Here is a 22,896-nt window from a genome sequence, read left to right as displayed (position 1 = left end):
AGGTCCCTTCCAACCCCATATCATCCTGTGATTCTGTGATTACTGTTACAAGTATTTAAGATTTTCTCCCTATTTCCCTCACAGATATCAATAAAACTTGCCTAATGACCAAAGTGATGTTTCAAAAAAAAATTCAACTACCTTATAGGCTTCAGAAAGATGCTTAGATGCTCATTAAAACCTTTGCATTTTTTAATATTGGTATATTTTGCCGTATTTCAAAGGTTATACTATTATTTCAGCATCTGTACTCTTTCCATAATGGGGCATTACGCATATTTTTACAACAGAGCTATTTTTATCTGCTTTAAATGCTTCCCACAGCTGTAAATCCATCCACAGCATAAAAAATGCATGTTGTACCGAAGGCCAAATCTGTTTTGTATATACACCTAATTTTACATCACACTACACGTCACGATTTATATCGCCTATCCCCAACGTGGGTCTGCTGCAAATGAAATTCTACTTGCCAAAAAGAGCAATTACTACAAGGTGCAACGGGTTTTCCACTCTAGAGAATACACTTTGAAGAAATATCATCTTTCACCATCCACTTCGACAACGGTTCATCAGCCACCAAAGAGGAGTTCCTACTTTTAACACTTTCCGATGTTAAAACCACCCTGGGATCTTCCGATTCATCTCACAAAATCACCGGGAGTACCACAATCATCGAAGTTTAGTATTAATCGGTTAGAAATACTTTTCTACCGCATTTATTTGGCACAAAATACTAGTAAAATATCAGCGTAGGAGATGGAGAGAAGGCAGCTGATGGTTGTTTTCATCCAGGTGAAAGCGATGAGCAGGGGCCAACGTCCCCAGGGCTTCTCCTGATGCTGCAGCAAGGTGAAAAGAGAAAACAGCCCAGGGAGAGCGCAGAACGAGACCTGCCTGAGCTCCCGGCAATCTAGAGGAGAAAGTATTATTTTTATGTCACCCCCAAGTAGAGCAACTTCAACGTTTTTACCTTGGGAATTGCCAAAATGAGGGATTACACAACCCAACGGCCTGCGTTAGGAAACCGGACCCAACCACCCGGGAGCTTCTTCCCACTCCCCTGCACTTAAAAAAAAAAAAAAAAAAGTACTCAACGCAGAAAATATTCTTAATTTACTTGCTTCTACAGATGCCTCAGATGATTACAACGTCAGCCCGGCACGTTATCCCTCGGCACACGCGGCGAAAGAAATCAGATTACGGCCCACAAACTCACTACGCTCAGCACTACAGATTAAAATAAAATAAATAAAATAAAATAGAAAAAATAAGCAGTGCTTGGCGATGAAAGCAAAACAAGAGGAAACCTGATGGCCGTTAAGGCAAGACACAAATCTTCTTTTAAACACAAATATTTTCCGCTCTGGCTAAACGGCGTCCTTCAGAAGTATGGGAACAAAAGTGGGGGAAGTGGGGAGGAGGCTGAGGGAGCCCCAGCAGACCCGTTACACTGCAGAAACAAGCCCTGGGCACCGCAAAAAACCCTCCGGTTCTCACCAACAGCCCGGAAAAATATGCCATTTTCCAGCTTTTTCGTCAATAAGAAATGCCATTAAGAGCGCGACGCAAGAAATACAGGTACGAGCCTCCCTCCTTCCCCCCTGACGGAGCCGGCACCCCTCACTCCGTGCCTGAGGGACATCCGCAGCCCCTCACAGGGAGGGCCCGGAGGGGCACCACAGGCCCCCCGCCTCCCCAGCCCGCTGGGACGGGGCAGAGCCGCCGTGTCCACCCGCCACCGGCCGTCGCACCGGCTCGGGCCCGCAGATACGTACGGCCCCAGGCCTCGCTTACCTCGTCAGCGGCTCCCGTCCGCTCGCACCTCCAGGCCGCACGGCAAGAGGCGGCCGGCACCGCCGCCTCGGTACCGCGGCGGTCCCGGGCCCGGCCCCGCTCCCCTCACCGGCCGCCACCGCCGCCGCCCCCCAGGCCGGCGCAAGCGCGCGCGCCCGCCGTCCACGTCGCCAACGGCGCCCGCTGCGCATGCGCAGGGACCGGCAGTGGCTGAGGCGGGCTGCGCCGCGGTGCACGCCGGGAAGTGTAGTCCGGTGGCGGGAGGGAGGGAGGGAGGGAGGGAGGGAGGGAGGGAGGGCCGGCGGCCATCTGCGCCTCGGCGATCAACGGGCTGTCATCCCCCCCGGAGAGACCTTCCAACGGCAAGAGGCTTCTCTCGGTAACCAGCGGGGTGGTCGGGGCCACAGCATCACTGTCCGCGGCCTCCCCGGCCCGCCTTTTCAGTCAGCGGGAGCTGAGGTAACTCGTGCAAGCGGGAGGTGAGGGAGCAGGGATTTACCCTCACGCTGCTTTAACTGGGACTCGGGCAGAGACCGTCCCCCCGTACCGGGCAGTGCTGAGGCCCCATTTCGAGGGCTGGGTCCAGTTTTGGGCCCCTCACCACAAAAAAGACATTTGAGGTGCTGGAGCAGGTCCAAAGAAGGGCAACGGAGCTGGTGAGGGGTCTGGAGCACAAGTCTTGTGAGGAAAGACTGAGGGAGCTGGGGGTGTTCATCCTGGAGAAACGGAGGCTGAGGGGAGACCTTCTCGCTCTCTACAACTCCCTGAAAGGAGGGTGTAGCCAGGGGGTGGTCGGTCTCTTCTCCCAAGGAACAGGCGATGGGACAAGAGGAGACGGCCTCAAGCTGCACCAGGGGAGGTTTAGGATGGATATTGGGAAAAATTTTTACACCAAAAGGGTTGTCAAGCCTTGGAACAGGCTGCCCAGGGCAGTGGTGGAGTCACCATCCCTGGACGTATTTAGAAGCCGGGCAGACGTGGTGCTGAGGGACATGGGTTAGTGGTGTTTTTTGTCAGTGTTGTGTTGATGGTTGGACTCAATGATCTGAAAGGTCCCTTCCAACCTGGACAATTCTATGATTCTAACTCCTTGAATGCCTCTGCTCACCTCCTGTCCCCATCTCTGAGATGTTTTTTGTGCCATCAGTAGCTGATTCTATAAGTACCAATGGTTCCTTCAAAAGGGAAACCCTTCCCAATATAATTAATCCTGAGCATAATCTCATTACCGCAGCATGTGACGCTAAGTATGCAGCCCGTCTTTTAAACGGATCTGTAAACAGCGGGAGCAAGTAGGGCGAACGCAAGCGATACAAAGGGGAGCTCTAACCACTTCATATACATTGCCCCGTAAAAGCAAAAACCTTGGCTTAGGGTTTGGTCCCTTTACGTTCCCGCAGCGTTTGATGGGACCCGCTGCAGCAATAAATACGGTGCAGGGTCAACAGTTAAGAGTGGCTATGAAAGAGGTAGCGCCGTGTGCACACAAAAAGGAACTGAAATTCAATCCTCATGCGAAATCCAATTATTGCTACACCTATCCACCTATAAATCCATCTATTCACGACGTTTCAAATCATTCGTGTTTCAAATCATTCATGTTTCAAATACAACGACGAAAGAAAGATACAACGCTAGGATCTAAAAACCTTTCTCAAGCAGGAGCTGTGGCGAGCGTGCTCTCCGGACCGTTTCAATTCGACTACTGCAGTCAAGTTCACTACAAAAATAATGACGGTCTCTAAAACCCAAAATGTGATTTGGTTCATCGAGCACATTCTAACGATCAGAAAAGCGCTCAAGGAAGATAATCCCTCCTTTCATGTATTAGTCGGTTTAATGAAACGGAATTAGTTCTCGTTGAAGGAAGATTTAGTTAATCTAAGTGTAAATTAAATTCCTCTTCATTTCCTTTACCTGCAGCCTCTGAAAAGACTGGTCTTTAAGCAATAATGTTCTGCATTGTACAGAAATCAAGAAGGAGCGACTCCAAGGATTGAACCTTAACAACAGCCCCAACAACTCCCAGAAGGCTGGAGCGTGATTGCTACATTTGGGTAACAACAGCGTATTGTATTACTGTCTTTAGCTCAGTTTTGTGGATAGAATTTAACCGTGTTCTCTGAACGCATCTAAATAAAGATCATTTTGCACAGAATTCATTGCTTTAGACATCCTTAGAGGCTGATCGTGTTCAGTTTAACCTGCCAGAATTTCCTTTGCTTGCAGAAGCAGGCCCATCAAAACAATTGCCAACATAAAACCTTTTATTTAAGAATTTTTTTGCACATACTTGCAGCCTTTTAAAGGTGTATTTCAATTAAGTTCATTTAAAGTCCTTGGCACCCAGCTACCTCTGCAAACCAGCACACGGAAGGTACTATGTCACGTTTAGACCTTCGGAAAAGTATTTTAAATAAGTTCATTTGAATCTTTTTTCAATTATTTCCAAACATCGGTCGTTTTCTTGATTCTTCCTCAAAACTACCGAAATAAAACCAGAGAGCTTTAACACTGAAGATCTGAGGACTAGATTTGCAGAAGTACTTCAGTCCCTAACGATGCCTCCTCTGCAATTTTCTACAAGTTCTCAGTATAAGTGAAGCTGCTAATTGCTGTAGTAAATTCCGGTAGATGCCCACCTGCCGTCATCAGGTACCTAAACCCTTTTGTAAATCTCGTAATAAAAATATGAAAGTTTTCTCCGATAAATTAAATTCACTTGATATATATTGTCCTCTCACACGAAGATTTCCTTAATTTCTGTCTACGTATTTTTTTTAACCGGCTTTTTGTGCTTCTTTGCATCCGAGCAGATGATCTCTACCCCTGCCTAGCCTCAGGCTTTCACCTATTTTACTATTTCACCTGATTTTTTTTTTTACAATTCACGACACAATGGGATTATTGACCTATTCTTTTCACAAACCTCCTGCCAGGACTTCATCCAATGAAGTCCCCCATTCAGGAAGGTTTTGTGATGCAGCTTTTTCTCACGTTACTATTTAACTGCAGCTACTAAAAAAACTTAAACGGCATTCCAGAAAGAAAAAAAAAAGGTATAATTTCACTTGCATTATCTGCATATTTTGCTTTTTGCAGTCTTTTCATAGGCCTGGTGTTTAAATACTAGAAGCCTAGTTCTGCCTGGAGCCTAATTTACTATACAGTTTCTTTTTCATATTATTCTTTCATGCACTTCCCTGTATAATAATATCTTCAATAATTGAAAATAATTCATTAGGTACACTTTATAAATTGACTGCATACATTTACAAATTAAAAGAGCCCCAGTACAGCTCTTTCGCTACTTTTTGTCCTGTTCAGGGCTGTTGGAGGTGAATCCCAGAATGCTATGGGGTTGGAAGTGACCTCTGGAGATCATCTAGTCCAACCCCCTGCCAAAGCAGGGCCACCCAGAGCAGGTCCCACAGGAACATCTCCAGGTGGGGTGTGAATGTCTCCAGAGAAGGAGACTCCACCACCTCTCTGGGCAGCCTCCTCCAGGGCTCTGACACCCTCACAGCAAAGAAGGTCCTCCTCATGTTTAGGTGGAACTTCTTATGTTCAAGTTTGTGCCTGTTCCCTCTTGTCCTGTCCCTGGGCACCACTGAAAAAAGACTGGCCCCATCCTCCTGACACCCACCCTTGAAGTATTTATAGGCCTTGATCAGATCCCCCCTCAGGCTTCTCTTCTCCAGACTCAAAAGACCCAAGAAGTCCCTCAGCCTTTCCTCATCAGAGAGATGCTCCAGGCCCCTCATCATCTTTGTAGCCCTCTGCTGTCCCCTCTCCAGCAGTTCCCTGTCCTTCTTGAACTGGGGAGCCCAGAACTGGACCCAGTGCTCCAGATGGGGCCTCCCCAGGGCAGAGCAGAGGGGGAGGATGACCTCCCTCCACCTGCTGGCCACACTCTTCCTGATGCCCCCCAGGATGCCACTGGCCTTCTTGGCCACAAGGGCACATTGCTGGCTCATGGGCATCCTGTTGTCCACCAGGACTCGCAAGTCTTTCTCCTCAGAGCTGCTCTCCAGCAGATCACCCCCACCCTGTCCTGGTGCAGGGGGTTATTCCTCCCCAGGTGCAGCACCCTACACTTGCCCGTGTTGAATTCCTTACTAAATGCTTCACAACTGCACTACCCCATTGGGATGTAAGTTTGTACCAGAACTCATCTTCCCAGGACCACTTTCTCTTCTTGCCAAACTCACTTTATAATGAAATTTTATCCCCTTGTTTTTCCTGGGGCCCGTTTACAGATTTTTCCACGATTTTGTCACCACTTCAGATACTTACAGCTCTGAAGCCTAAGAACAAATTGTATGAAGTAATCTATTTTTAAATAAAATCCTGGTTTATTATAATTCAAATTACACAAGCACGTTAAAGAGATTTTAGTTGGATTTTTTTGTTTGGTTGGTTGGTTTTTTTTGTTTGTTTTTTTTTTTTTAAAGACGTCAGCATTTTAAACCACCGCAACAAAATATAAAGCAACAATTCTCTCACATCGTGCCCCTGGCTGCTCCTCTTCGGGATGGAAAAGGCACAATCTTTCGAGGGAAATAATTAATTACCAACTCAATACTTTCTGCTTTTAGTAAGCTGAGGAAATTTTACAGACAGCAGAACTATTTTAGCTCATCCCCAGCTTTGACATGAAAAATCGAAACTCTTCGTAATTTAACCAAGATGCTCGTGTTGCCAACAACGTACAACTCATCATTCTTTAGCAAGGTCAATAACCAGCTAGGGCTTTTTTGAGGTGAAAGCCTGCGGTATTGCATTCGCGGTGAGCGAAACTAAGTTAAACCTACGATAAATTTACCTTTCGATTGATTTATTTATAACTTATTTAAACACTAAACTCTAATCGCACCAAAGAGATTACGGGTGAAAAGTAGTTCCGGCAAGGAAAATAAAGAACATCAGGTTTCAAACATTTTAAATTAAGAACCGTGCCGGCTGCCATTTTAGTGGCAAAAGAGACCCATCTTCTCTAAGCGATAAGGGTTATAATTCAGCTTAAACGTGCAAAGAAAACCACAAAAAAAGTCTCGAAGTGAGAGAAATATCACCAGTTCATATCGGACACAAGGGAATAAAATCCTCAGGAATGAATTCCTTTAATCCATTTTCTTGTCGGAAACTTCTGTGGATCCCTTGGCGGCGATTCCATTTGCAACCCCGTTGCTTTCAAACTGGAAAGAAAAGACAACATCGTTAACGGGATATCAAGAAAATAAAGGGCTCCACACCCAAAACAAGAACAGTCCCTGATGAAAATGGCTTTTCGAAGCAAGGCCAGTGAAGATCTACGAAGAAATCTGCAGCAAGAACCAAAGGGGTCGTGTCTCGTTAGAATTGCACATAATTATTGCTCGTTGGGGAGGAAATAAGGGCTGAGACAACAAATCCAATCTTTGCATTTTTTTAAAAGAGATAAATAATAAGGTTTTCACAGAATCACAGAATGCTATGGCGTTGGAAGGGACCTCTGGAGATCATCTAGTCCAACCCCCTGCCAAAGCAGGGCCACCCAGAGCAGGTTGCACAGGAACGTGTCCAGGTGGGGTTTGAATGTCTCCAGAGAAGGAGACTCCACCACCTCTCTGGGCAGCCTCTTCCAGGGCTCTGCCACCCTCACAGGAAAAAAGTTCCTCCTCATGGTTAGGTGGAACTTCTTACATTCAAGTTTGTGCCCATTTCCTTTTGTCCTGTCCCTGGGCACCACTGAAAAAAGACTGGCCCCATCCTCCTGACACCCACCCTTGAAGTATTTATGGGCGTTGATCAGATCCCCCCTCAGTGTTCTCTTCTCCAGACACAAAAGACCCAAATCCCTCAGCCTTTCCTCATCAGAGAGATGCTCCAGGCCCCTCAGTATCTTTGTAGCCCTCTGCTGTTCCCTCTCCAGCAGTTCCCTGTCCTTCTTGAACTGGGGAGCCCAGAACTGGACCCAGTGCTCCAGATGGGGCCTCCCCAGGGCAGAGCAGAGGGGGAGGATGACCTCCCTCCACCTGCTGGTCACACTCTTCCTGATGAACCCCAAGATGCCACTGGCCTTCTTGGCCACAAGGGCACATTGCTGGCTCATTGTCATCCTGGTGTCCACCAGGACTCCCAGGTCTTTCTCCTCAGAGCTGTTCTCCAGCAGGTCACCCCCAACCTGTCCTGGTGCAGGGGGTTATTCCTCCTCAGGTGCAGCACCCTACACTTGCCTTGGTTGAAGTTCATCAGGTTCCTCTCTGCCCAACTCTCCAGCCTGTCCAGGTCTCGCTGTGTGGCACCACAGCTTTCTGGTGTGTCAACCACCCCTCTCAATTTTTCCCTCATTACGAACGGCAGAACTAACTGAAAACTGGAAAATAGCCACAAAAACGGCTGTAAAAATACTCCTTTGTGATCCCCACCCTGATGTATTCCTGGGTGCTTTATCCGAGTTTCCCTCGTTAATTAAACGCGTTAATCTTACTTTATATATTCCAAACTCATCCTCCTGATCTCTCTTGGCGCGTGAAGGTGCCCGGGGATATCCAGCGCTGCCTCCTTGACCTTGATTCACGGCCGTCGTTTCTTCCACCGCTTTCTTGGGCCAGACGCGCTTAACGAAGGGCGCGATAACGGGGTAGATGTAAGGTTCCAGGAATTTCTTGTAGACCCAGAGAAGAACCGGAATGACGATACATGGAATGCACACCATGGTTTCCTCCTGCTCTTGGACAAAGCTGGAGAGGGGAGAAAAAACAACTTAAGATGACAATGACCGTGTGGCATGAACTAAGAAATGGCTTAAATAATTAATAAGGAGCGTAGTTGATAATTCAAAAGTAAAAGATTCTTCTAAAGTTTCCAAAACGCTGTATGTTCCCATGTTATAACGTCCCCTTTTTAATTAAGGTGAAATTAAAGGGCAGGATCCCAATCCATCTGGTGATTTGCTACCACTTGAAGGGCAGGTCGGTGTGAGGGGGGAAGGAAAATCCGTCTGGATCTGAAAAAAGGAGAATATCGGATATTTCCTTCCTCCCGCACAGGAGGAATCGCTTCATCCCGCACCAACCCCATACAATTGGCCAAACTATTCACAGAATCCCAGAATGCTATGGGGTTGGAAGGGACCTCTGGAGATCATCTACTCCAACCCCCTGCCAAAGCAGGGCCACCCAGAGCAGGTCCCACAGGAACGTGTCCAGGCGGGGTGTGAATGTCTCCAGAGAAGGAGACTCCACCACCTCTCTGGGCAGCCTCTTCCAGGGCTCTGCCACCCTCACAGCAAAGAAGGTCCTCCTCATGTTGAGATGGAACTTCCCATCTTCAAGTTTGTGCCCGTTCCCTCTTGTCCTGTCCCTGGGCACCACTGAAAAAAGACTGGCCCCATCCTCCTGACACCCACCCTTGAAGTATTTATAGGCCTTGATCAGATCCCCCCTCAGGCTTCTCTTCTCCAGACTCAGAAGACCCAAGTCCCTCAGCCTTTCCTCATCAGAGAGATGCTCCAGGCCCCTCAGCATCTTTGTAGCCCTCTGCTGTCCCCTCTCCAGCAGTTCCCTGTCCTTCTTGAACTGGGGAGCCCAGAACTGGACCCAGTGCTCCAGCTGGGGCCTCCCCAGGGCAGAGCAGAGGGGGAGGATGACCTCCCTCCACCTGCTGGTCACCCTCTTCCTGATGCCCCCCAGGATGCCATTGGCTTTCTTGGCCACAAATTAATCCTTCCCTCTCTCCCCAAAAAACAGGAAAAAACCATCTTCAAAACCAGCAGCCTGCCCTGAAAATAGCAGAAAGCCAAAGCGCAGGGGCACAACGGTACAACCGGGAGAGGAAGGAGTTAATTACGATCCAGTTAATTAGGATTTGAGCTGAGCAATATATTAGACATTCCATTGCAGGGCTCAGCTTTGCCCTTCACTTTCCTCCTTTCCCAGGCTGCCGACATCCAAATTCCCACTAAAAGAAGGGAAACAAAAGCTTTCCTGGCTGGAGAAGGAAGAGGCGGACGCGGATGCTTCGCTTGAGATGAGAATTTCACTTTTTTTGTTGTTTTTTTTTTTAACAATCCTAAGGATTTTTAGGCCCTACGGAACCACAATATCAATTCCAGGGTGACTATTCGGCTACTGCGGGATCTGAAGCCGGAGAAGCATCTTAAATGAAGACGACGTTAAGGAGGAAATTCGTTAAAACCCTTCAAAAAGCTAATTCCTGTATTTTCTCCGCCAGAACTGGATTTTTTTGGGGGGAGGGAGGGAAGAATTTGTGGATTTGGGAGGGGGGAGGGAACACCCCACCCCGGCCTCGCTGGAGGAGGTGACGGCCGATATCAAGGTTCCGACCCCCCCCAAAACCATGTGGTGCCTCCACCAGGGATGAAAACCAGTCGGAGGGAGCGTAATATATTAATATATATATATATATTTAAATATCCTTCGGGACTTTCTTCCGTGGTTTTGGGGATGCGCCGGCTGCTGATAAGGAGGCAATTAATTAATTGGAAAAAAACCAACCCAACCAACCAACCAACCGATAAAACGACACAAAAACCCCACAAAGAAAGAAAATAAAGCAAAACGGCCCAAAATTTTAACAGCGAACTTATTACTTCGTGATAAAAGCTTTTGTTTTACAAACACACACACACACACACCCCCCAAGAAACACCCTGTGTTTTTTGTCTTGCAGGGCGACGTTAGGACCGAGCGCTCCCCAACCGGCCTCTCCCGGTGACCGGCGGCATCCCCCCCCTCCCACTTCCTTCGGTACCCACATCAAGGTTAGAGAGCGAAAACCTTCCGAATCGGTAAATTTTTCCCTCAGACACGAGCGGAAAAGGAATAGCTCCACAGCGCGGCCTGAGCTGCCGCGTTCCGGGAATCTCCCTCGGTTAACGGAACCGGCGGAGAAGGGAGAGAGCGGCCAAACCGGGGAACCGGGTACAGAGCGAAAGGAACAGCGGGGGGATCCGCCCCGGCCCTGCCACTCCCTCCCGGCCCCGCACTCACCTCACCGGGCACCCACTCAGCGCCGTTCCCGGCCGCCACCGCCTCCTTCTCCCTCTCACCGGCACCGGAAGCGCAGCCCCCGCTTCCGGTTGACGCGCGCCGCCGACTCGCAGCCAATGGGAGGCGGCGAGAAGCGGGTCACGTGGCCTAAGTCCCTCCCCACGAAGTCCATCCCTGCTCCCCACCCCCCCCCTCCCCCCGGTTACCTTTAAAACACCACAAATAGGCGCAAAAAAAGCCCGTTTTAAACTAAAAGAATCAGGTTTTATGTCGCCGAGCGGGCTCTGGGGACACAGGGCTACTGCTGGCCGGCGCCCAGGGCCCGAATAATGCGGGGGGGGGGAACAAACCGGGTACAGCCTCGAAAGATGAAGGGAAGGTTCCTCCTCCCTCCCCTCCCCCCAAAAAACCCCACCCAAATCTTAATTAGTTTTTTTTTTTTTTTCATTTTATTTCTGTACATCTGTGGCCTCAGATTTACTCCCGAGCCATCAGCTTCTGCTTCTTCAGCTTCTTCTGGGAAATCTGGGAAAGAAAAGAGAGAAGTGAGGAAACGGCCACGGGCTGCAACTTCCTAACGTGAGGCTCCTCCCTCCGACTGAGGTTTCCTGGGAATTTTCTTCACCCCCTTTACAAAGTAATTCCGCTAATTACACCCGCACCTAATTAAGCGTCCTTAAAAGACCGTCTACAGCCCGTCAACTGGATTTCAATTTTATCCAAACGCACCGTAACCCAAAGGAACGCCCCAAATCCACCACCCTGCCCGGGATCCACGAGGAAAAGGAGGAGAAACCGACCCCGAGTTCCCAACTTTACAAAGAAATATCGAGGTTGCTCAGAAAGAACTTAGATTTTTTTTTCATGGATGTTCCAAAGGTGTCCTAAGATGGTCATCACCGCAACCCCTCCGTCTGCGGAGCGCCGTTTCCCGACGGCGACGCGCTCCAAGAGGATAATGAAGGGGCCACCCCCCGCCGCCCCGGGGCTGAGTCCCTCCCTACCTTTTTCTTCTGAGCCACCTCCTCCTCAGGCTTGGGGACGATCTGCTCCTTCTCCGTGAGGATCATCTCGATGTGACACGGGGAGCTCATGTAAGGGTTGATGCGACCGTGTGCCCGGTAAGTTCGACGGCGCATTTTGGGAGCTTTGTTGACCTGGATGTGCTCGATCACCAGAGAATCCACGTCCAGGCCCTGGGAGGGGAAAGGGAAGAGAAAACTTGTGAGTTTTCTCCTAAAATAAATTATCTCCGAGTAATTAGGCCTACAAAGATGATGAGGGGCCTGGAGCATCTCCCTGATGAGGAAAGGCTGAGGGACTTAGGTCTTTTGAGTCTGGAGAAGAGAAGTATTAAGTGCAAAGTATGAAATAATTGGCGGTGTGATGAGATGGTGACAAACCAAGAGGTCCTGGGCAGAGGAGGTGCAGGGTGGTGCCAGGAATAACCCCCTGCACCAGGATAGGGTGGGGGTGACCTGCTGGAGAACACCTCTGAGGAGAAAGACCTGGGAGTCCTGGTGGACAACAGGATGACCATGAGCCAACAATGTGCCCTTGTGGCCAAGAAGGCCAATAGCATCCTGGGGGGCATCAGGAAGAGTGTGACCAGCAGGTGGAGGGAGGTCATCCTCCCCCTCTGCTCTGCCCTGGGGAGGCCCCAGCTGGAGCACTGGGTCCAGTTCTGGGCTCCCCAGTTCCAGAAGGACAGGGAACTGCTGGAGAGGGGACAGCAGAGGGCTGCAAAGATGATGAGGGGCCTGGAGCATCTCTCTGATGAGGAAAGGCTGAGGGACTTCTTGGGTCTTTTGAGTCTGGAGAAGAGAAGGCTGAGGAGGGATCTGATCAAGGCCTATAAATACTTCAAGGGTGGGTGTCAGGAGGATGGGGCCAGGCTTTTTTCAGTGGTGCCCAGGGACAGGACAAGAGGAAACGGGCACAAACTTGAACACAAGACATTCCACCTAACCATGAGGAGGAACTTCTTTCCTGTGAGGGTGGCAGAGCCCTTGAAGAGGCTGCCCAGAGAGGTGGTGGAGTCTCCTTCTTTGGAGACATTCAAACCCTACCTGGACGGGTTCCTCTGCAACCTGCTCTGGGTGGCCCTGCTTTGGCAGGGGGTTGGACTAGATGATCTCCAGAGGTCCCTTCCAACCCCTTATCATTCTGATTCTGTGTGACTTCACCAAATAAAGCATAAAGCAACCGAACTCGGCAGCATCACAGAACAGAGTATTTTCCGAGGCGGCTCCAGCTGGAGCCAGAGAAACCACCCACCACCCTTCGGCACGTCCCAATTAACTGAAAACACCGCCGATGGCTCAGAAAAAAGAGTATTTTTTTTTTTTTTCATGGTTATTCCAAAGGTGTCCTAAGATAGTCATCACTGCCATCAAAGCGACCGAATTAAGCGCCGAGCACGTTTCCAAAGCTACAAATTGCCCAGGAGCTCACGGATTTTGCTCGGGTTCATAGGTTTTAAGAGATTTAAACCTCGCTTATTCTAAGCGGATTCCATAACCCCGCACGCCAAAAATTATCGCTCACCTTATTTCACATTCGAGAAAAAAATAATAAATTATTCAGATTTTAACCCCCCCAAAAAAACCAAACCCCGCCCACGGTCTTATTCAAAGGACCACCATGCCAACGGTCCAACTCGGTTTCACCTCGAAAACAAAGGCCTTATCCCGCCCCGGGGTTCAGGGTGACACAGTGTGACACGACGAGGGGGCGCACGGTGACACCTACCTTGAGCTCAGCGTTGCTCTCCGCGTTTTTGAGCATGTGGAGCAAGAATTCCGCGCTTTTCTTGGGCCAGCGTCCCTGCGTCCAGCCCCACTGCTTGGCCTGGAAGGAGAGGAGAGGATAATCCCGGGTTTTTATCCCGGTACAACATTAACCGCCCCTTTACCCGCCCATGAATTGCTTATAAGCCTTTTAATTAAGGTTGCATAGGGAAATAGTTAAATTAAATCAATTAATTGACACCGGGAATAGATGCAATGCTTGTTGTAGTGGAATTTAGGCCTTCAGTCTCCCACAACATCCTCATGGGTCAGCTTAGGAAGTGTGGGTTAGAAGAATGGACAATTGAGGTGGACTGAGAACTGGCTGAAGGACAGAGCTCAGAGGGTTGTGATCAGTGGCAGGGAATCTAGTTGGAGGTCCCTAACGACTCCCCAGGGGTCAGTACTGGGTCCAGACCTCTTCAGTACATTCATCAATGACCTGGATGAGGGGATGGAGTGTAACCTCAGCAAGTTCGCTGACGATGCAAAACTGGGAGGGGTGGTTGACACACCAGAAGGCTGTGCCACCATCCAGCGAGACCTGGACAGGCTGGAGAGTCGGGCAGAGGAACCTGATGAACTTCAACAAGGGCAAGTGCAGGGTGCTGCACCTGGGGAGAAATAACCCCCTGCACCAGGACAGGTTGGGGGTGACCTGCTGGAGAGCAGCTCTGAGGAAAAACACCTGGGAGTCCTGGTGGACACCAGGATGACCATGAGCCAGCAATGTGCCCTTGTGGCCAACAAGGCCAGTGGCATCCTGGGGGGCATCAGGAAGAGTGTGACCAGCAGGTGGAGGGAGGTCATCCTCCCCCTCTGCTCTGCCCTGGGGAGGCCCCATCTGGAGCACTGGGTCCAGTTCTGGGCTCCCCAGTTCAAGAAGGACAGGGAACTGCTGGAGAGGGGACAGCAGAGGGCTACAAAGATGATGAGGGGCCTGGAGCATCTCTCTGATGAGGAAAGGCTGAGGGACTTCTTGGCTCTTTTGAGTCTGGAGAAGAGAAGCCTGAGGGGGGATCTGATTGATGCCTCTAAATACTTCAAGGGTGGTGTCAGGAGGATGGGGCCAGTCTTTTTTCAGTGGTGCCCAGGGACAGGACAAGAGGAAATGGGCACAAACTTGAACATAGGAAGTTCCACCTAAACATGAGAAGGACCTTCTTTCCTGTGAGGGTGGCAGAGCCCTGGAAGAGGCTGCCCAGGGAGGTGGTAGAGTCTCCTTCTCTGGAGACATTCAAACCCCACCTGGACACGTTCCTGTGGGACCTGCTTTGGGAGGGGGGTTGGAGGAGATGATCTCCAAGGTCCCTTCCAACCCCGTATCATTCTGCAATTCTGTGATTTCTTTCCCCTCCTCTTAATTTTATATATGAAATTATCATCAATAACAACAGTCTTATTCTCCATGTTGTCTCAACACCGTATTTTCTCTCTCCACCCAAAACTTCCTTCCCACTTTTCCACCCGGGACCTCACCTGGGCGCACCTCCCGACCCCCCCGTTGTAGCGGCGGAAGGGGACGCACTGTTTCTTCAGGGTGACATCCTTCAGGTACTTGGTGGCCTTGCGGATGTGCATGCCCTTGATGGCCTGGGCGGTCTCACGAGTGTTCTAGGGACGCAAAGCAGAGTTCCATCATCTTTCCATGTTACAATGGACAGAAAAAAAACATTTCTCTTCCTTTCCTGGATCCTATTCTTTTTGCTACAAACTAATTATAAAAGCAGCCCTCGCACAGACACAAAAATTTATTAAGAAGCAAAAAATAATTTAAAACACTTGATTTTATTTTCTTACCTACTGTTCTAACCCTTGGTATGACTTCCATTCCTGAATTTTTGGCCCTGGCATATCTTTATTATTTTTCCTTTTTTTTTTTTTTATCTAATAGCTAGATCTTTCCAACCAGCAAAATTAAAATTGGAGTATTTATACTTTTCGTAACTCCTCTTTGGCCACTACCCCCCCCCCCCCCCCCAAAAAAAAAGGAGGAGCCTGAAGGATGAATTCCTACCAACATGTCAAATACGGCACCTCAGAGGAAGCGCTGACAAAATAAAAAATACATATATAAGCTATAAAAAAATATAATTATCTCTGTAAGGGGATTATAAAGGGGAGAGGAAAAGGCTCAGAAAGAAAAATCGAGAATAAAGTATCAGTGTTTAAGACAATACACTAAGTAGGAAAATCAGTAGGAAAATCCCACCGGATCCCGATCAAAGAGCAAAACAAAGTGAAAAAATACAGGGTTAAGGTAAAAGAAACAAATCTCTCATCTAACACCAGCCCAATTCCTCCCGCAACTGTTGTATTTTATTATCCATATTCCTGTTTCATTTTTATTATTATTTTCGTTATTATCCGTATTCCAATTCCTGTTCTATTTTATTATCCATATTAGACAGGGAAGCTCTTTAGGACCCGCCATCTTAATTATTCCTCCTGGGGACGTAAACCATCAAGAGCAGCTCAAAGGAAACGCAGGCCGTAACCTGCACGAAGACCCTCGAGCGACCGTGTAACGACACGGGGAAATTAAAAAAAAAGGACCTTCCATCAAAAAACAGCCACAAAAAAAAAAAAAAACCACCACCACCACCACCCCCCCCTCCAAAACGAATGAATTTTGCTTTTCTCGCTGCGCAGAGGGCGTACCTTGAAATGCACTCGCAGGTTGGATCCCCGCGACTTGCACGCTGCGGAGAGAAAAAACCAACTTTAGGAATTAAAACCTCCAAAGCTGCCGGTGAAATCAGACCCGAAATTCCGCGGCAAAAACAAACAAAACAAAAAAAAAAAAAAAAAAAAACCACCACAACAAAACTCACATTTCGTGGGGTTCTCCGGATCCAGGGAGTAACGCACCATTTTGGGATCTTAACTGCCAAAAAAAAAAAAAAAAAATCGATTAAAAACCCCATAAATGAAGCTTTTAAGATAGGTAGAGCGGGGATTGTTCGCCTTACTAAGGAGCCGCTCAGAAATTACGCTTTGTTTTCATAATTAAATCCAAAGGTGTCCTAAGAAAGTCATCACCGCAGCCATGGCCTCTGCCCAGAGCCTGTTCCCACTTCCCCCCCCCCCCCCCCCAACCTCCATCCCCGGCCCCATCCCCTCCTCCCCCGCAAATACCGAGGGCGTCCGGTGAGGCGGACCCAACCCTCGCCCCTCCGCCGCCTTCGCGGGGCTCCCGGAGCGGGATGGGAGGGGATGGGGAAGGGATGTGGAAGGTCCCGGCCCGCCATAGCTCCCTCACCTCAGGGCGGCGGCGGGGAAGAGGAAGAGCGGGGCATGCCGGGAGCGGGGAGAGCCGCCAGCTCTCGCGAGATTTCCGCCAGGGAGCGTCGCCGAGGTGCCGCGCAGAGCGTGGGGCGAAGGGCGCCGGAGGGACCGTCGATAAAGTCTCGGACCTCCGACAGGCGGTGGGGCCTGTTCTCTTTAATATCTTTATCAACGACCGGGGAGGGCGTCGAGGGCACCCCCCCTCAGTCGCAGAACAACACCACGTTGGGCGGGAGTGGTGATCTCCTTGAGGGCAGGAAGGCTCCACAGAGAGATTGGGACAGGCTGGTTGGTCTGAGGTGCAACGAGGCCCAGCGATGGGTCCTGTGCTTGGGTCACACCAACCCCATGGACGCTCCAGGCCTGGGGCAGAGTGGCTGGAGCTGCCCGGTGGAAAAGGACCTGGCAGTGTTGGTCGACTGTTGGCTGAACGTGAGCCAGCAGTGTGCCCAGGTGGCCAAGAAGGCCACCAGCATCCTGGCCTGTGTCAGGAACAGCGTGGTGAGTAGGACTCGGGAGGTGATGGTCCCCCTGTCCTGGGCACTGGTGAGGCCCCATTTCGAGGGCTGGGTCCAGTTTTCAGGCCCCTTACCACAAGAAGGACACTGAGGGGCTGGAGCGGGTCCAGAGAAGGGCAACGGAGCTGGTGAGGGGTCTGGAGCACGATTCTTGTGAGGAGCGGCTGAGGGAGCTGGGGGTGTTCAGCCTGGAGAAAAGGAGGCTGAGGGGAGACCTTCTCGCTCTCTCCAGCTCCCTGAAAGGAGGGTGTAGCCAGGGGTGGTCGGTCTCTTCTCCCAAGGACCAGGAAATGGGACAAGAGGAAACGGCCTCAAGTTGCACCAGGGGAGGTTTAGGATGGATATTGGGAAAAATTTCTTCCCTGAAAGGGTTGTCAAGCCTCTTCGGCAGTGGTGGAGTCACCATCCCTGGAGGTATTTAGAAGCCGGGCAGACGTGGTGCTGAGGGACATGGGTTAGTGGTGTTTTTTGTCATTGTTGGGTTGATGGTTGGACTCAATGATCTTAAAAGTCTCTTCCAACCTAATTCTATAACTGCGGGTGCAGACACTGCCCCGGTTTTGAGGTAAAACAGAAACACGCACCTTCACAGGGCTCCCCACAGCCCATGGCCTCTCCCCGCAAAATGGCGCCCTGAGGGGTCAGCCCCTTGCCGTGGAGGGGAGAGACCTGTTTCAATCAGGAAAGACTGACACTGGAGCCGGCACACGCTTTTATTAACCCTCAGCTCCAGGCCGAGTGTGGTTTGCAGCCCAGGAATCAGTTGGGACTCAACCGAGGAGCAAACCCAAGGGCTGCAGCTAGATGGCAGCTCAGGATGAGAATAGAGAGGAGCACATTGCTTAATGGAGGCCTCCAAGAGATCGGACCAGAGATTCATGGTTATAAAATGCAACAGCACCATTATAAAAAAAAATATATATATATATAAATAAATCAAAGACTTAGTGGTTAAAATAAAATATTATATATATATATTTTTTTTTTTTTTTTCATTTTAGGCTGTGTTTGCAACCGGAACTTCTTGGGAAAGTTGATGAAGCAGCGGTTCAATAAAAGCGAAACGTTTCCTGAAAGTGGTCCCCCGGCTCCAGCAAAAGGCTCGTGGAGAAAAGTTTGACAGAGTGGAAAAAAAGAGAAAGAATCTTCCCGAGGGGCCGGCAGCCTGGTGTGGAGGCACCTCCCGGGCACCAGAGACTCCGGGTTCGACTCTGCCTTTAGAAAGAAGAGCAAGAACTTACGGCCCATGTAAATGCTCCGACCACGAGGCTATTTATGGACCTCTTGTTTAGCACTTAAAAACCCCAAAGCTTTGAAGCTAGGATTTCACCCTGATGGGAAGAGGAAAATATTTGAACTATCACAAATATTTACATGCCTGGAAACTGTAGAGCTCTAATTCTGACTCTGCAGCTCTCCATTTACCTGCCTTAAAAGGTGCCTTTTTACTTTGCTTTCAAGGAGGAGCTTTCTGCGAAGCCTCCACGGAACTTCTAAGCGCCGATCTCAAAGCCGGGAAACCTGCTGGGATGCGGGCAAATATTAATTCTTCTTTTTATATACAATGTTCCCATGAAAAAAAAGACTTAGCAGCCCACACTTTAAAAGAACACACAGTAGCTTTCGGTCGCGGATGCTTATTTTGAGAGACTCGAGATGTTTTTTCAGCATGACCCTCTGGGGTCTCATGGCTTCGAGGAAACAACAAGTATGCAAAAAGAGATCTCAGCGATGACTCCCAACACTCTCACAGTGTTTCAGTTCTCCTTCCTATGGAACGAGAACGGTTTCCAAGAGCACTATGATGCCAGATGCAATAAATTACAACTTGCAAAAGCTGAGGTCCTCAAGCACTCCCATGGCCTTCCCCGCCACGCTGTGGGGATCTCCTCTTGCAGCCCACGTGAATCCAACTTCACTCCTTCATCATTTCTGCCCTCTCCTCCACATCCGTCTCCACGTGGGAAACCAGAGATGGTGGGGAGGAATCCAGCATTCCATGGGAAGCACCTTTACCCGCAGCAGAGCGCAGAAGCAACAAGACATTCGGCGAAAGCTGGGAGAGAGGGATGTGAAACGTAAGTCGTTGACACATGGTTGGAATTATCACATGGTCGTCGCGTTCATCGATCGAATCCAAAACAAACAGGGCACGTTTTCTGTTACTTACGTTTTCTGTTTCCCCGACACGTGGAACTGTTTGTGATCAGCCGCCGAGGGCTTGCAGCGATGGAAGTGCAGAGGTAGGTAGAGCCGCCGTGGATGGTGTCAGGAAATGAGAAGCATGTTTTCCTCTTTGTTGGGAAGTTAACAACTGCTCTCAGCGGCAGCCTGGCCCCTCTCTGGTGCTGAGATGAGGGCTGAGGCAGCTGAGCATGTGCCCTTGTTGAGGTTTACCCAGAATATTCCCCCGGTGCACCAGCTGCCTTGGATATTTAGCTGGCGTGAGCTAACTCAAATAGAGTTTTCGGGTCCTAGGCAGGAAATGTTGGCACGGAAGTCCAAAATCATGGTCCTGAAAGCTCCTGTGTAGGAGGCAGCTGCATCCTAACCCTACCGGAATCTCAACTCCGTAGGACTTTACTTTAAAGTTCTCCGGCGCCAGCCCTCTCAGCTCCCCTGTCCATACCACCCAGCCCTGGTGATTGTGCTGTGCATGCCCAGGAATCACAGAATCACAGAATGCTATGGGGTTGGAAGGGACCTCTGGAGATCATCTAGTCCAACCCACTGCCAAAGCAGGGCCACCCAGAGCAGGTCCCACAGGAACGTGTCCAGGCGGGGTTGGAATGTCTCCAGAGAAGGAGACTCCACCACCTCTCTGGGCAGCCTCTTCCAGGGCTCTGCCACCCTCACAGGAAACAAGTTCCTCCTCATGTTGAGATGGAATTTCCCATGTTCCAGTTTGTGCCCGTTGCCCCTTGTCCTGTCACCGGGCACCACTGAGAAGAGCCTGACCCCATCCTCTTGGCACCCACCCTTTAGATATTGCTCAGCACTGATGAGCCCCCCTCTCAGTCTCATTTTCTCCAACCTAAACAGCCCCAGGAAGACCTCACACTCTCAGGAGGCATTGAAAGCAAAGATCCAAATGTGGTCAGACCTGAACCGTTCCTCTACTTTGCTCTCGTCCTTGTGTGACACAAGGACAGCAATGATTTCTACCTTCTCCTGTGATGCAGCTAGAGGTTTTCAGCCAAGCAGCCTGCAATGAGGTGGTTTCACACCTCTCCTCTGGACCTGCTCCTGAGGCTGGAAGGGCGTTGCTCCCGTTATCCCACCCTGGAAGAGCCCGGCAGGCAGTGGGGTGCGTACGGGTGCAGGAATGTTGTATCACATAAGTCCTTTTATGGATTTAGCTGGGAATAAACAAGTGGCCTTATCAGTCCTACTGGAATTGCCAAGCCAAATGTCATCCTAAGTGGCAATCGGTCAACGCCCTTGATAGCCACCATCCCTCCTGGCCAGAGGGAGAGGGGAGCTGCAGAGACTGGTCAGCGCTGTGTTATCACAGCAGGTTTGGAACAAAAAAGAGAGCTCCCTTCCAGCCGTAGGGCATCCAGCAGCTCTGGAGCTCAACCCCTGCCACAGCAGATGTGACAGAAGTGAACCTGTCCCTGTCCCCAGCCGGCTGGTTCCGAGGCCGAGGCCAAGGTGTTCCGTTCAGCCCGTGCTCTGTTGCAGCTCGAGGGCCTGACTGTCAGCTCAGGCACTCACCTGCCCCTGCCACCCGGCTTGGGGACAGGAATTTCTAACAGAGGGGCAGGTAGAGCAACAGGGGTGTCCCTGCCAAAATCCCCATGAAAGGTAGGTTCAGGGGAGCTGACTGGCCAAGCTTAACTCAGGCTCATTAAAAGACATAGAATCCCAGAATGATATGGGGTTGGAAGGGACCTCTGGAGATCATCTAGTCCAACCCACTGCCAAAGCAGGTCCACCCAGAGCAGGTTGCACAGGAACATGTCCAGGTAGGTTTTGAATGTCTCCAGAGAAGGAGTCTCCACCACCTCTCTGGGCAGCCCATTCCAGGGCTCTGCCACCCTCACAGGAAGGAAGTTCCTTCTCATGTTGAGATGGAACTTCTTACGTTCAAGTTTGTGCCCGTTTCCTCTTGTCCTGTCCCTGGGCACCACTGAAAAAAGACTGGCCCCATCCTCCTGACACCCACCCTTGAAGTATTTATAGGCCTTGATCAGATCCCCCCTCAGGCTTCTCTTCTCCAGACTCAAAAGCCCCAAGTCCCTCAGCCTTTCCTCATCAGAGAGATGCTCCAGGCCCCTCATCATCTTCGTAGCCCTAATACCGTACATCCACTGTGCTATAGGAGGGGACTTGACCTGCTCTTTGCACAGGAACCGAAGCCAAATCCTCAATTTTTTTTGTAGATTTCTTGGCATTTATCTCACAGACCCGATTTTTCCAGCCCAAGGGTTATGTGGGGATATTAACTGTCATTCCCAAAATTGCATACGAATGGGTTGCTTGTTCCTAATGGTTCAGCAGAAAAACTCAAAGACAAAGGCGCCCAATATTCATTTTAAATTGAAACCAGCTTGAATGCTGGAGCTGGAAACGCTGAAAGCTCTCCAGCCTTCAGAGAGCCGCTGCACCGAGAGACCCAACCTGGAGTACTGCATCCAGCTCTGGAGTCCTCAGCACAGGAAGGACGTGGACCTGTTGGAGCGGGGCCGGAGGAGGCCACGGAGATGCTGCGAGGGCTGGAGCCCCTCTGCTGCGAGGACAGGCTGAGAGAGTTGGGGGGGTTCAGCCTGGAGAAGAGAAGGCTCCAGGGAGACCTTAGAGCCCCTTCCAGTCCCTCAAGGGGCTCCAGGAAAGCTGGGGAGGGACTCTGGATCAGGGAGGGGAGCCATAGGACGAGGGGGAAGGGTTTGACACTGGAAGAGGGGAGATTGAGATGAGATGTGGGGAAGAACTTCTTTGCTGTGAGGGTGGTGAGAGCCTGGCCCAGGTGTCCCAGAGAAGCTGTGGCTGCCCCATCCCTGGAGGGGTTCAAGGCCAGGCTGGATGGGGCTCTGAGCAACCTGGTCTGGTGGGAGGTGTCCCTGCCCAGGGCAGGGGGATTGGAACTGGATGATCTTTAAGGTCCTTCCAACCCAAACCTTTCTATGATTTTAGGACTGACCATCATCATCAGGACAAGACACTACGGGAGATTTGCTCTGCATCAGTAATTCTGTCTCTGTCACTTAAAGAGCTCAATTATGTTATATATCCCTGGAATTCTTTTGATTCCTTGTCCCAAAACACAGACAATTCTTTACAAGCAGAGATTAGCTACGCAGTGTATTCAGTTCTTTTGTCCAGGGATAAGGAAAACAGGGCTTTTCCTCTTCCAGGGGTGAGCAAACAGCCACGGGAACTCAGCGTCACGACAGCCGGGTGTCTGTCCTTTACCGTCACCGCTGCTGAAGCGTGACGCAGCAGGCGCAGGACCGGCCACCCCACAGCAATCGGTGAGATTGTCTTAATACTCAAACATTTTTTGGC

The 22,896-nt window shown here is 50.1% G+C and overlaps 2 protein-coding genes and 3 non-coding genes across 5 annotated transcripts; all 5 read right to left on the bottom strand.

The window, feature by feature from the left end:
- Positions 1-6,137: 6,137 nt before the first annotated feature.
- On the bottom strand, positions 6,138-10,859 carry LOC141476583 (UPF0729 protein C18orf32 homolog). Its single transcript, XM_074165344.1, has 3 exons — positions 10,794-10,859; positions 8,270-8,522; positions 6,138-6,995 (listed from the first exon to the last, which is right to left on the bottom strand). Exons 2-3 carry the CDS (start codon positions 8,495-8,497, stop codon positions 6,921-6,923), a joined length of 303 nt encoding a protein of 100 aa, XP_074021445.1. The 5' UTR covers positions 8,498-8,522; positions 10,794-10,859; the 3' UTR covers positions 6,138-6,920.
- A 180-nt stretch (positions 10,860-11,039) lies between these two features.
- LOC141476582 (large ribosomal subunit protein uL22) lies at positions 11,040-16,465 on the bottom strand. Its single transcript, XM_074165343.1, has 6 exons — positions 16,417-16,465; positions 16,244-16,284; positions 15,062-15,196; positions 13,545-13,643; positions 11,798-11,989; positions 11,040-11,318 (listed from the first exon to the last, which is right to left on the bottom strand). Exons 1-6 carry the CDS (start codon positions 16,454-16,456, stop codon positions 11,271-11,273), a joined length of 555 nt encoding a protein of 184 aa, XP_074021444.1. The 5' UTR covers positions 16,457-16,465; the 3' UTR covers positions 11,040-11,270.
- On the bottom strand, positions 11,627-11,698 carry LOC141476838 (small nucleolar RNA SNORD58). The gene has a single exon (XR_012463696.1). It is a non-coding gene; the product is annotated as a small nucleolar RNA SNORD58 (small nucleolar RNA).
- Positions 13,110-13,185, bottom strand: LOC141476837 (small nucleolar RNA SNORD58). The gene has a single exon (XR_012463695.1). It is a non-coding gene; the product is annotated as a small nucleolar RNA SNORD58 (small nucleolar RNA).
- Positions 16,466-16,560: 95 nt separating the features above from the next.
- Positions 16,561-16,629, bottom strand: LOC141476839 (small nucleolar RNA SNORD58). The gene has a single exon (XR_012463697.1). It is a non-coding gene; the product is annotated as a small nucleolar RNA SNORD58 (small nucleolar RNA).
- Between the last annotated feature and the right edge of the window lie 6,267 nt (positions 16,630-22,896).

Source organism: Numenius arquata, chromosome W (assembly GCF_964106895.1).
Source record: "Numenius arquata chromosome W, bNumArq3.hap1.1, whole genome shotgun sequence".
Classification (NCBI taxonomy): domain Eukaryota; kingdom Metazoa; phylum Chordata; class Aves; order Charadriiformes; family Scolopacidae; genus Numenius; species Numenius arquata.
Note: the sequence above shows the minus strand (reverse complement) of the source record. Positions and strands in the feature narration are given on the sequence as shown.

Excerpts from the sequence above, each read along its gene's own strand:
- LOC141476583 (XM_074165344.1), bottom strand. The coding sequence starts at position 8,497 with ATGGTGTGCATTCCATGTATCGTCATTCCGGTTCTTCTCTGGGTCTAC. Across the intron at positions 6,996-8,269 it reads ATGAGTTTGGAATATATAAA|TTTGAAAGCAACGGGGTTGC; the intron begins GTAAGATTAACG and ends TTTTCTTTCCAG.
- LOC141476582 (XM_074165343.1), bottom strand. The coding sequence starts at position 16,456 with ATGGTGCGTTACTCCCTGGATCCGGAGAACCCCACGAAAT. Across the intron at positions 16,285-16,416 it reads TCCGGAGAACCCCACGAAAT|CGTGCAAGTCGCGGGGATCC; the intron begins GTGAGTTTTGTT and ends TTCTCTCCGCAG. Across the intron at positions 11,990-13,544 it reads AGAGCAACGCTGAGCTCAAG|GGCCTGGACGTGGATTCTCT; the intron begins GTAGGTGTCACC and ends TTCCCCTCCCAG.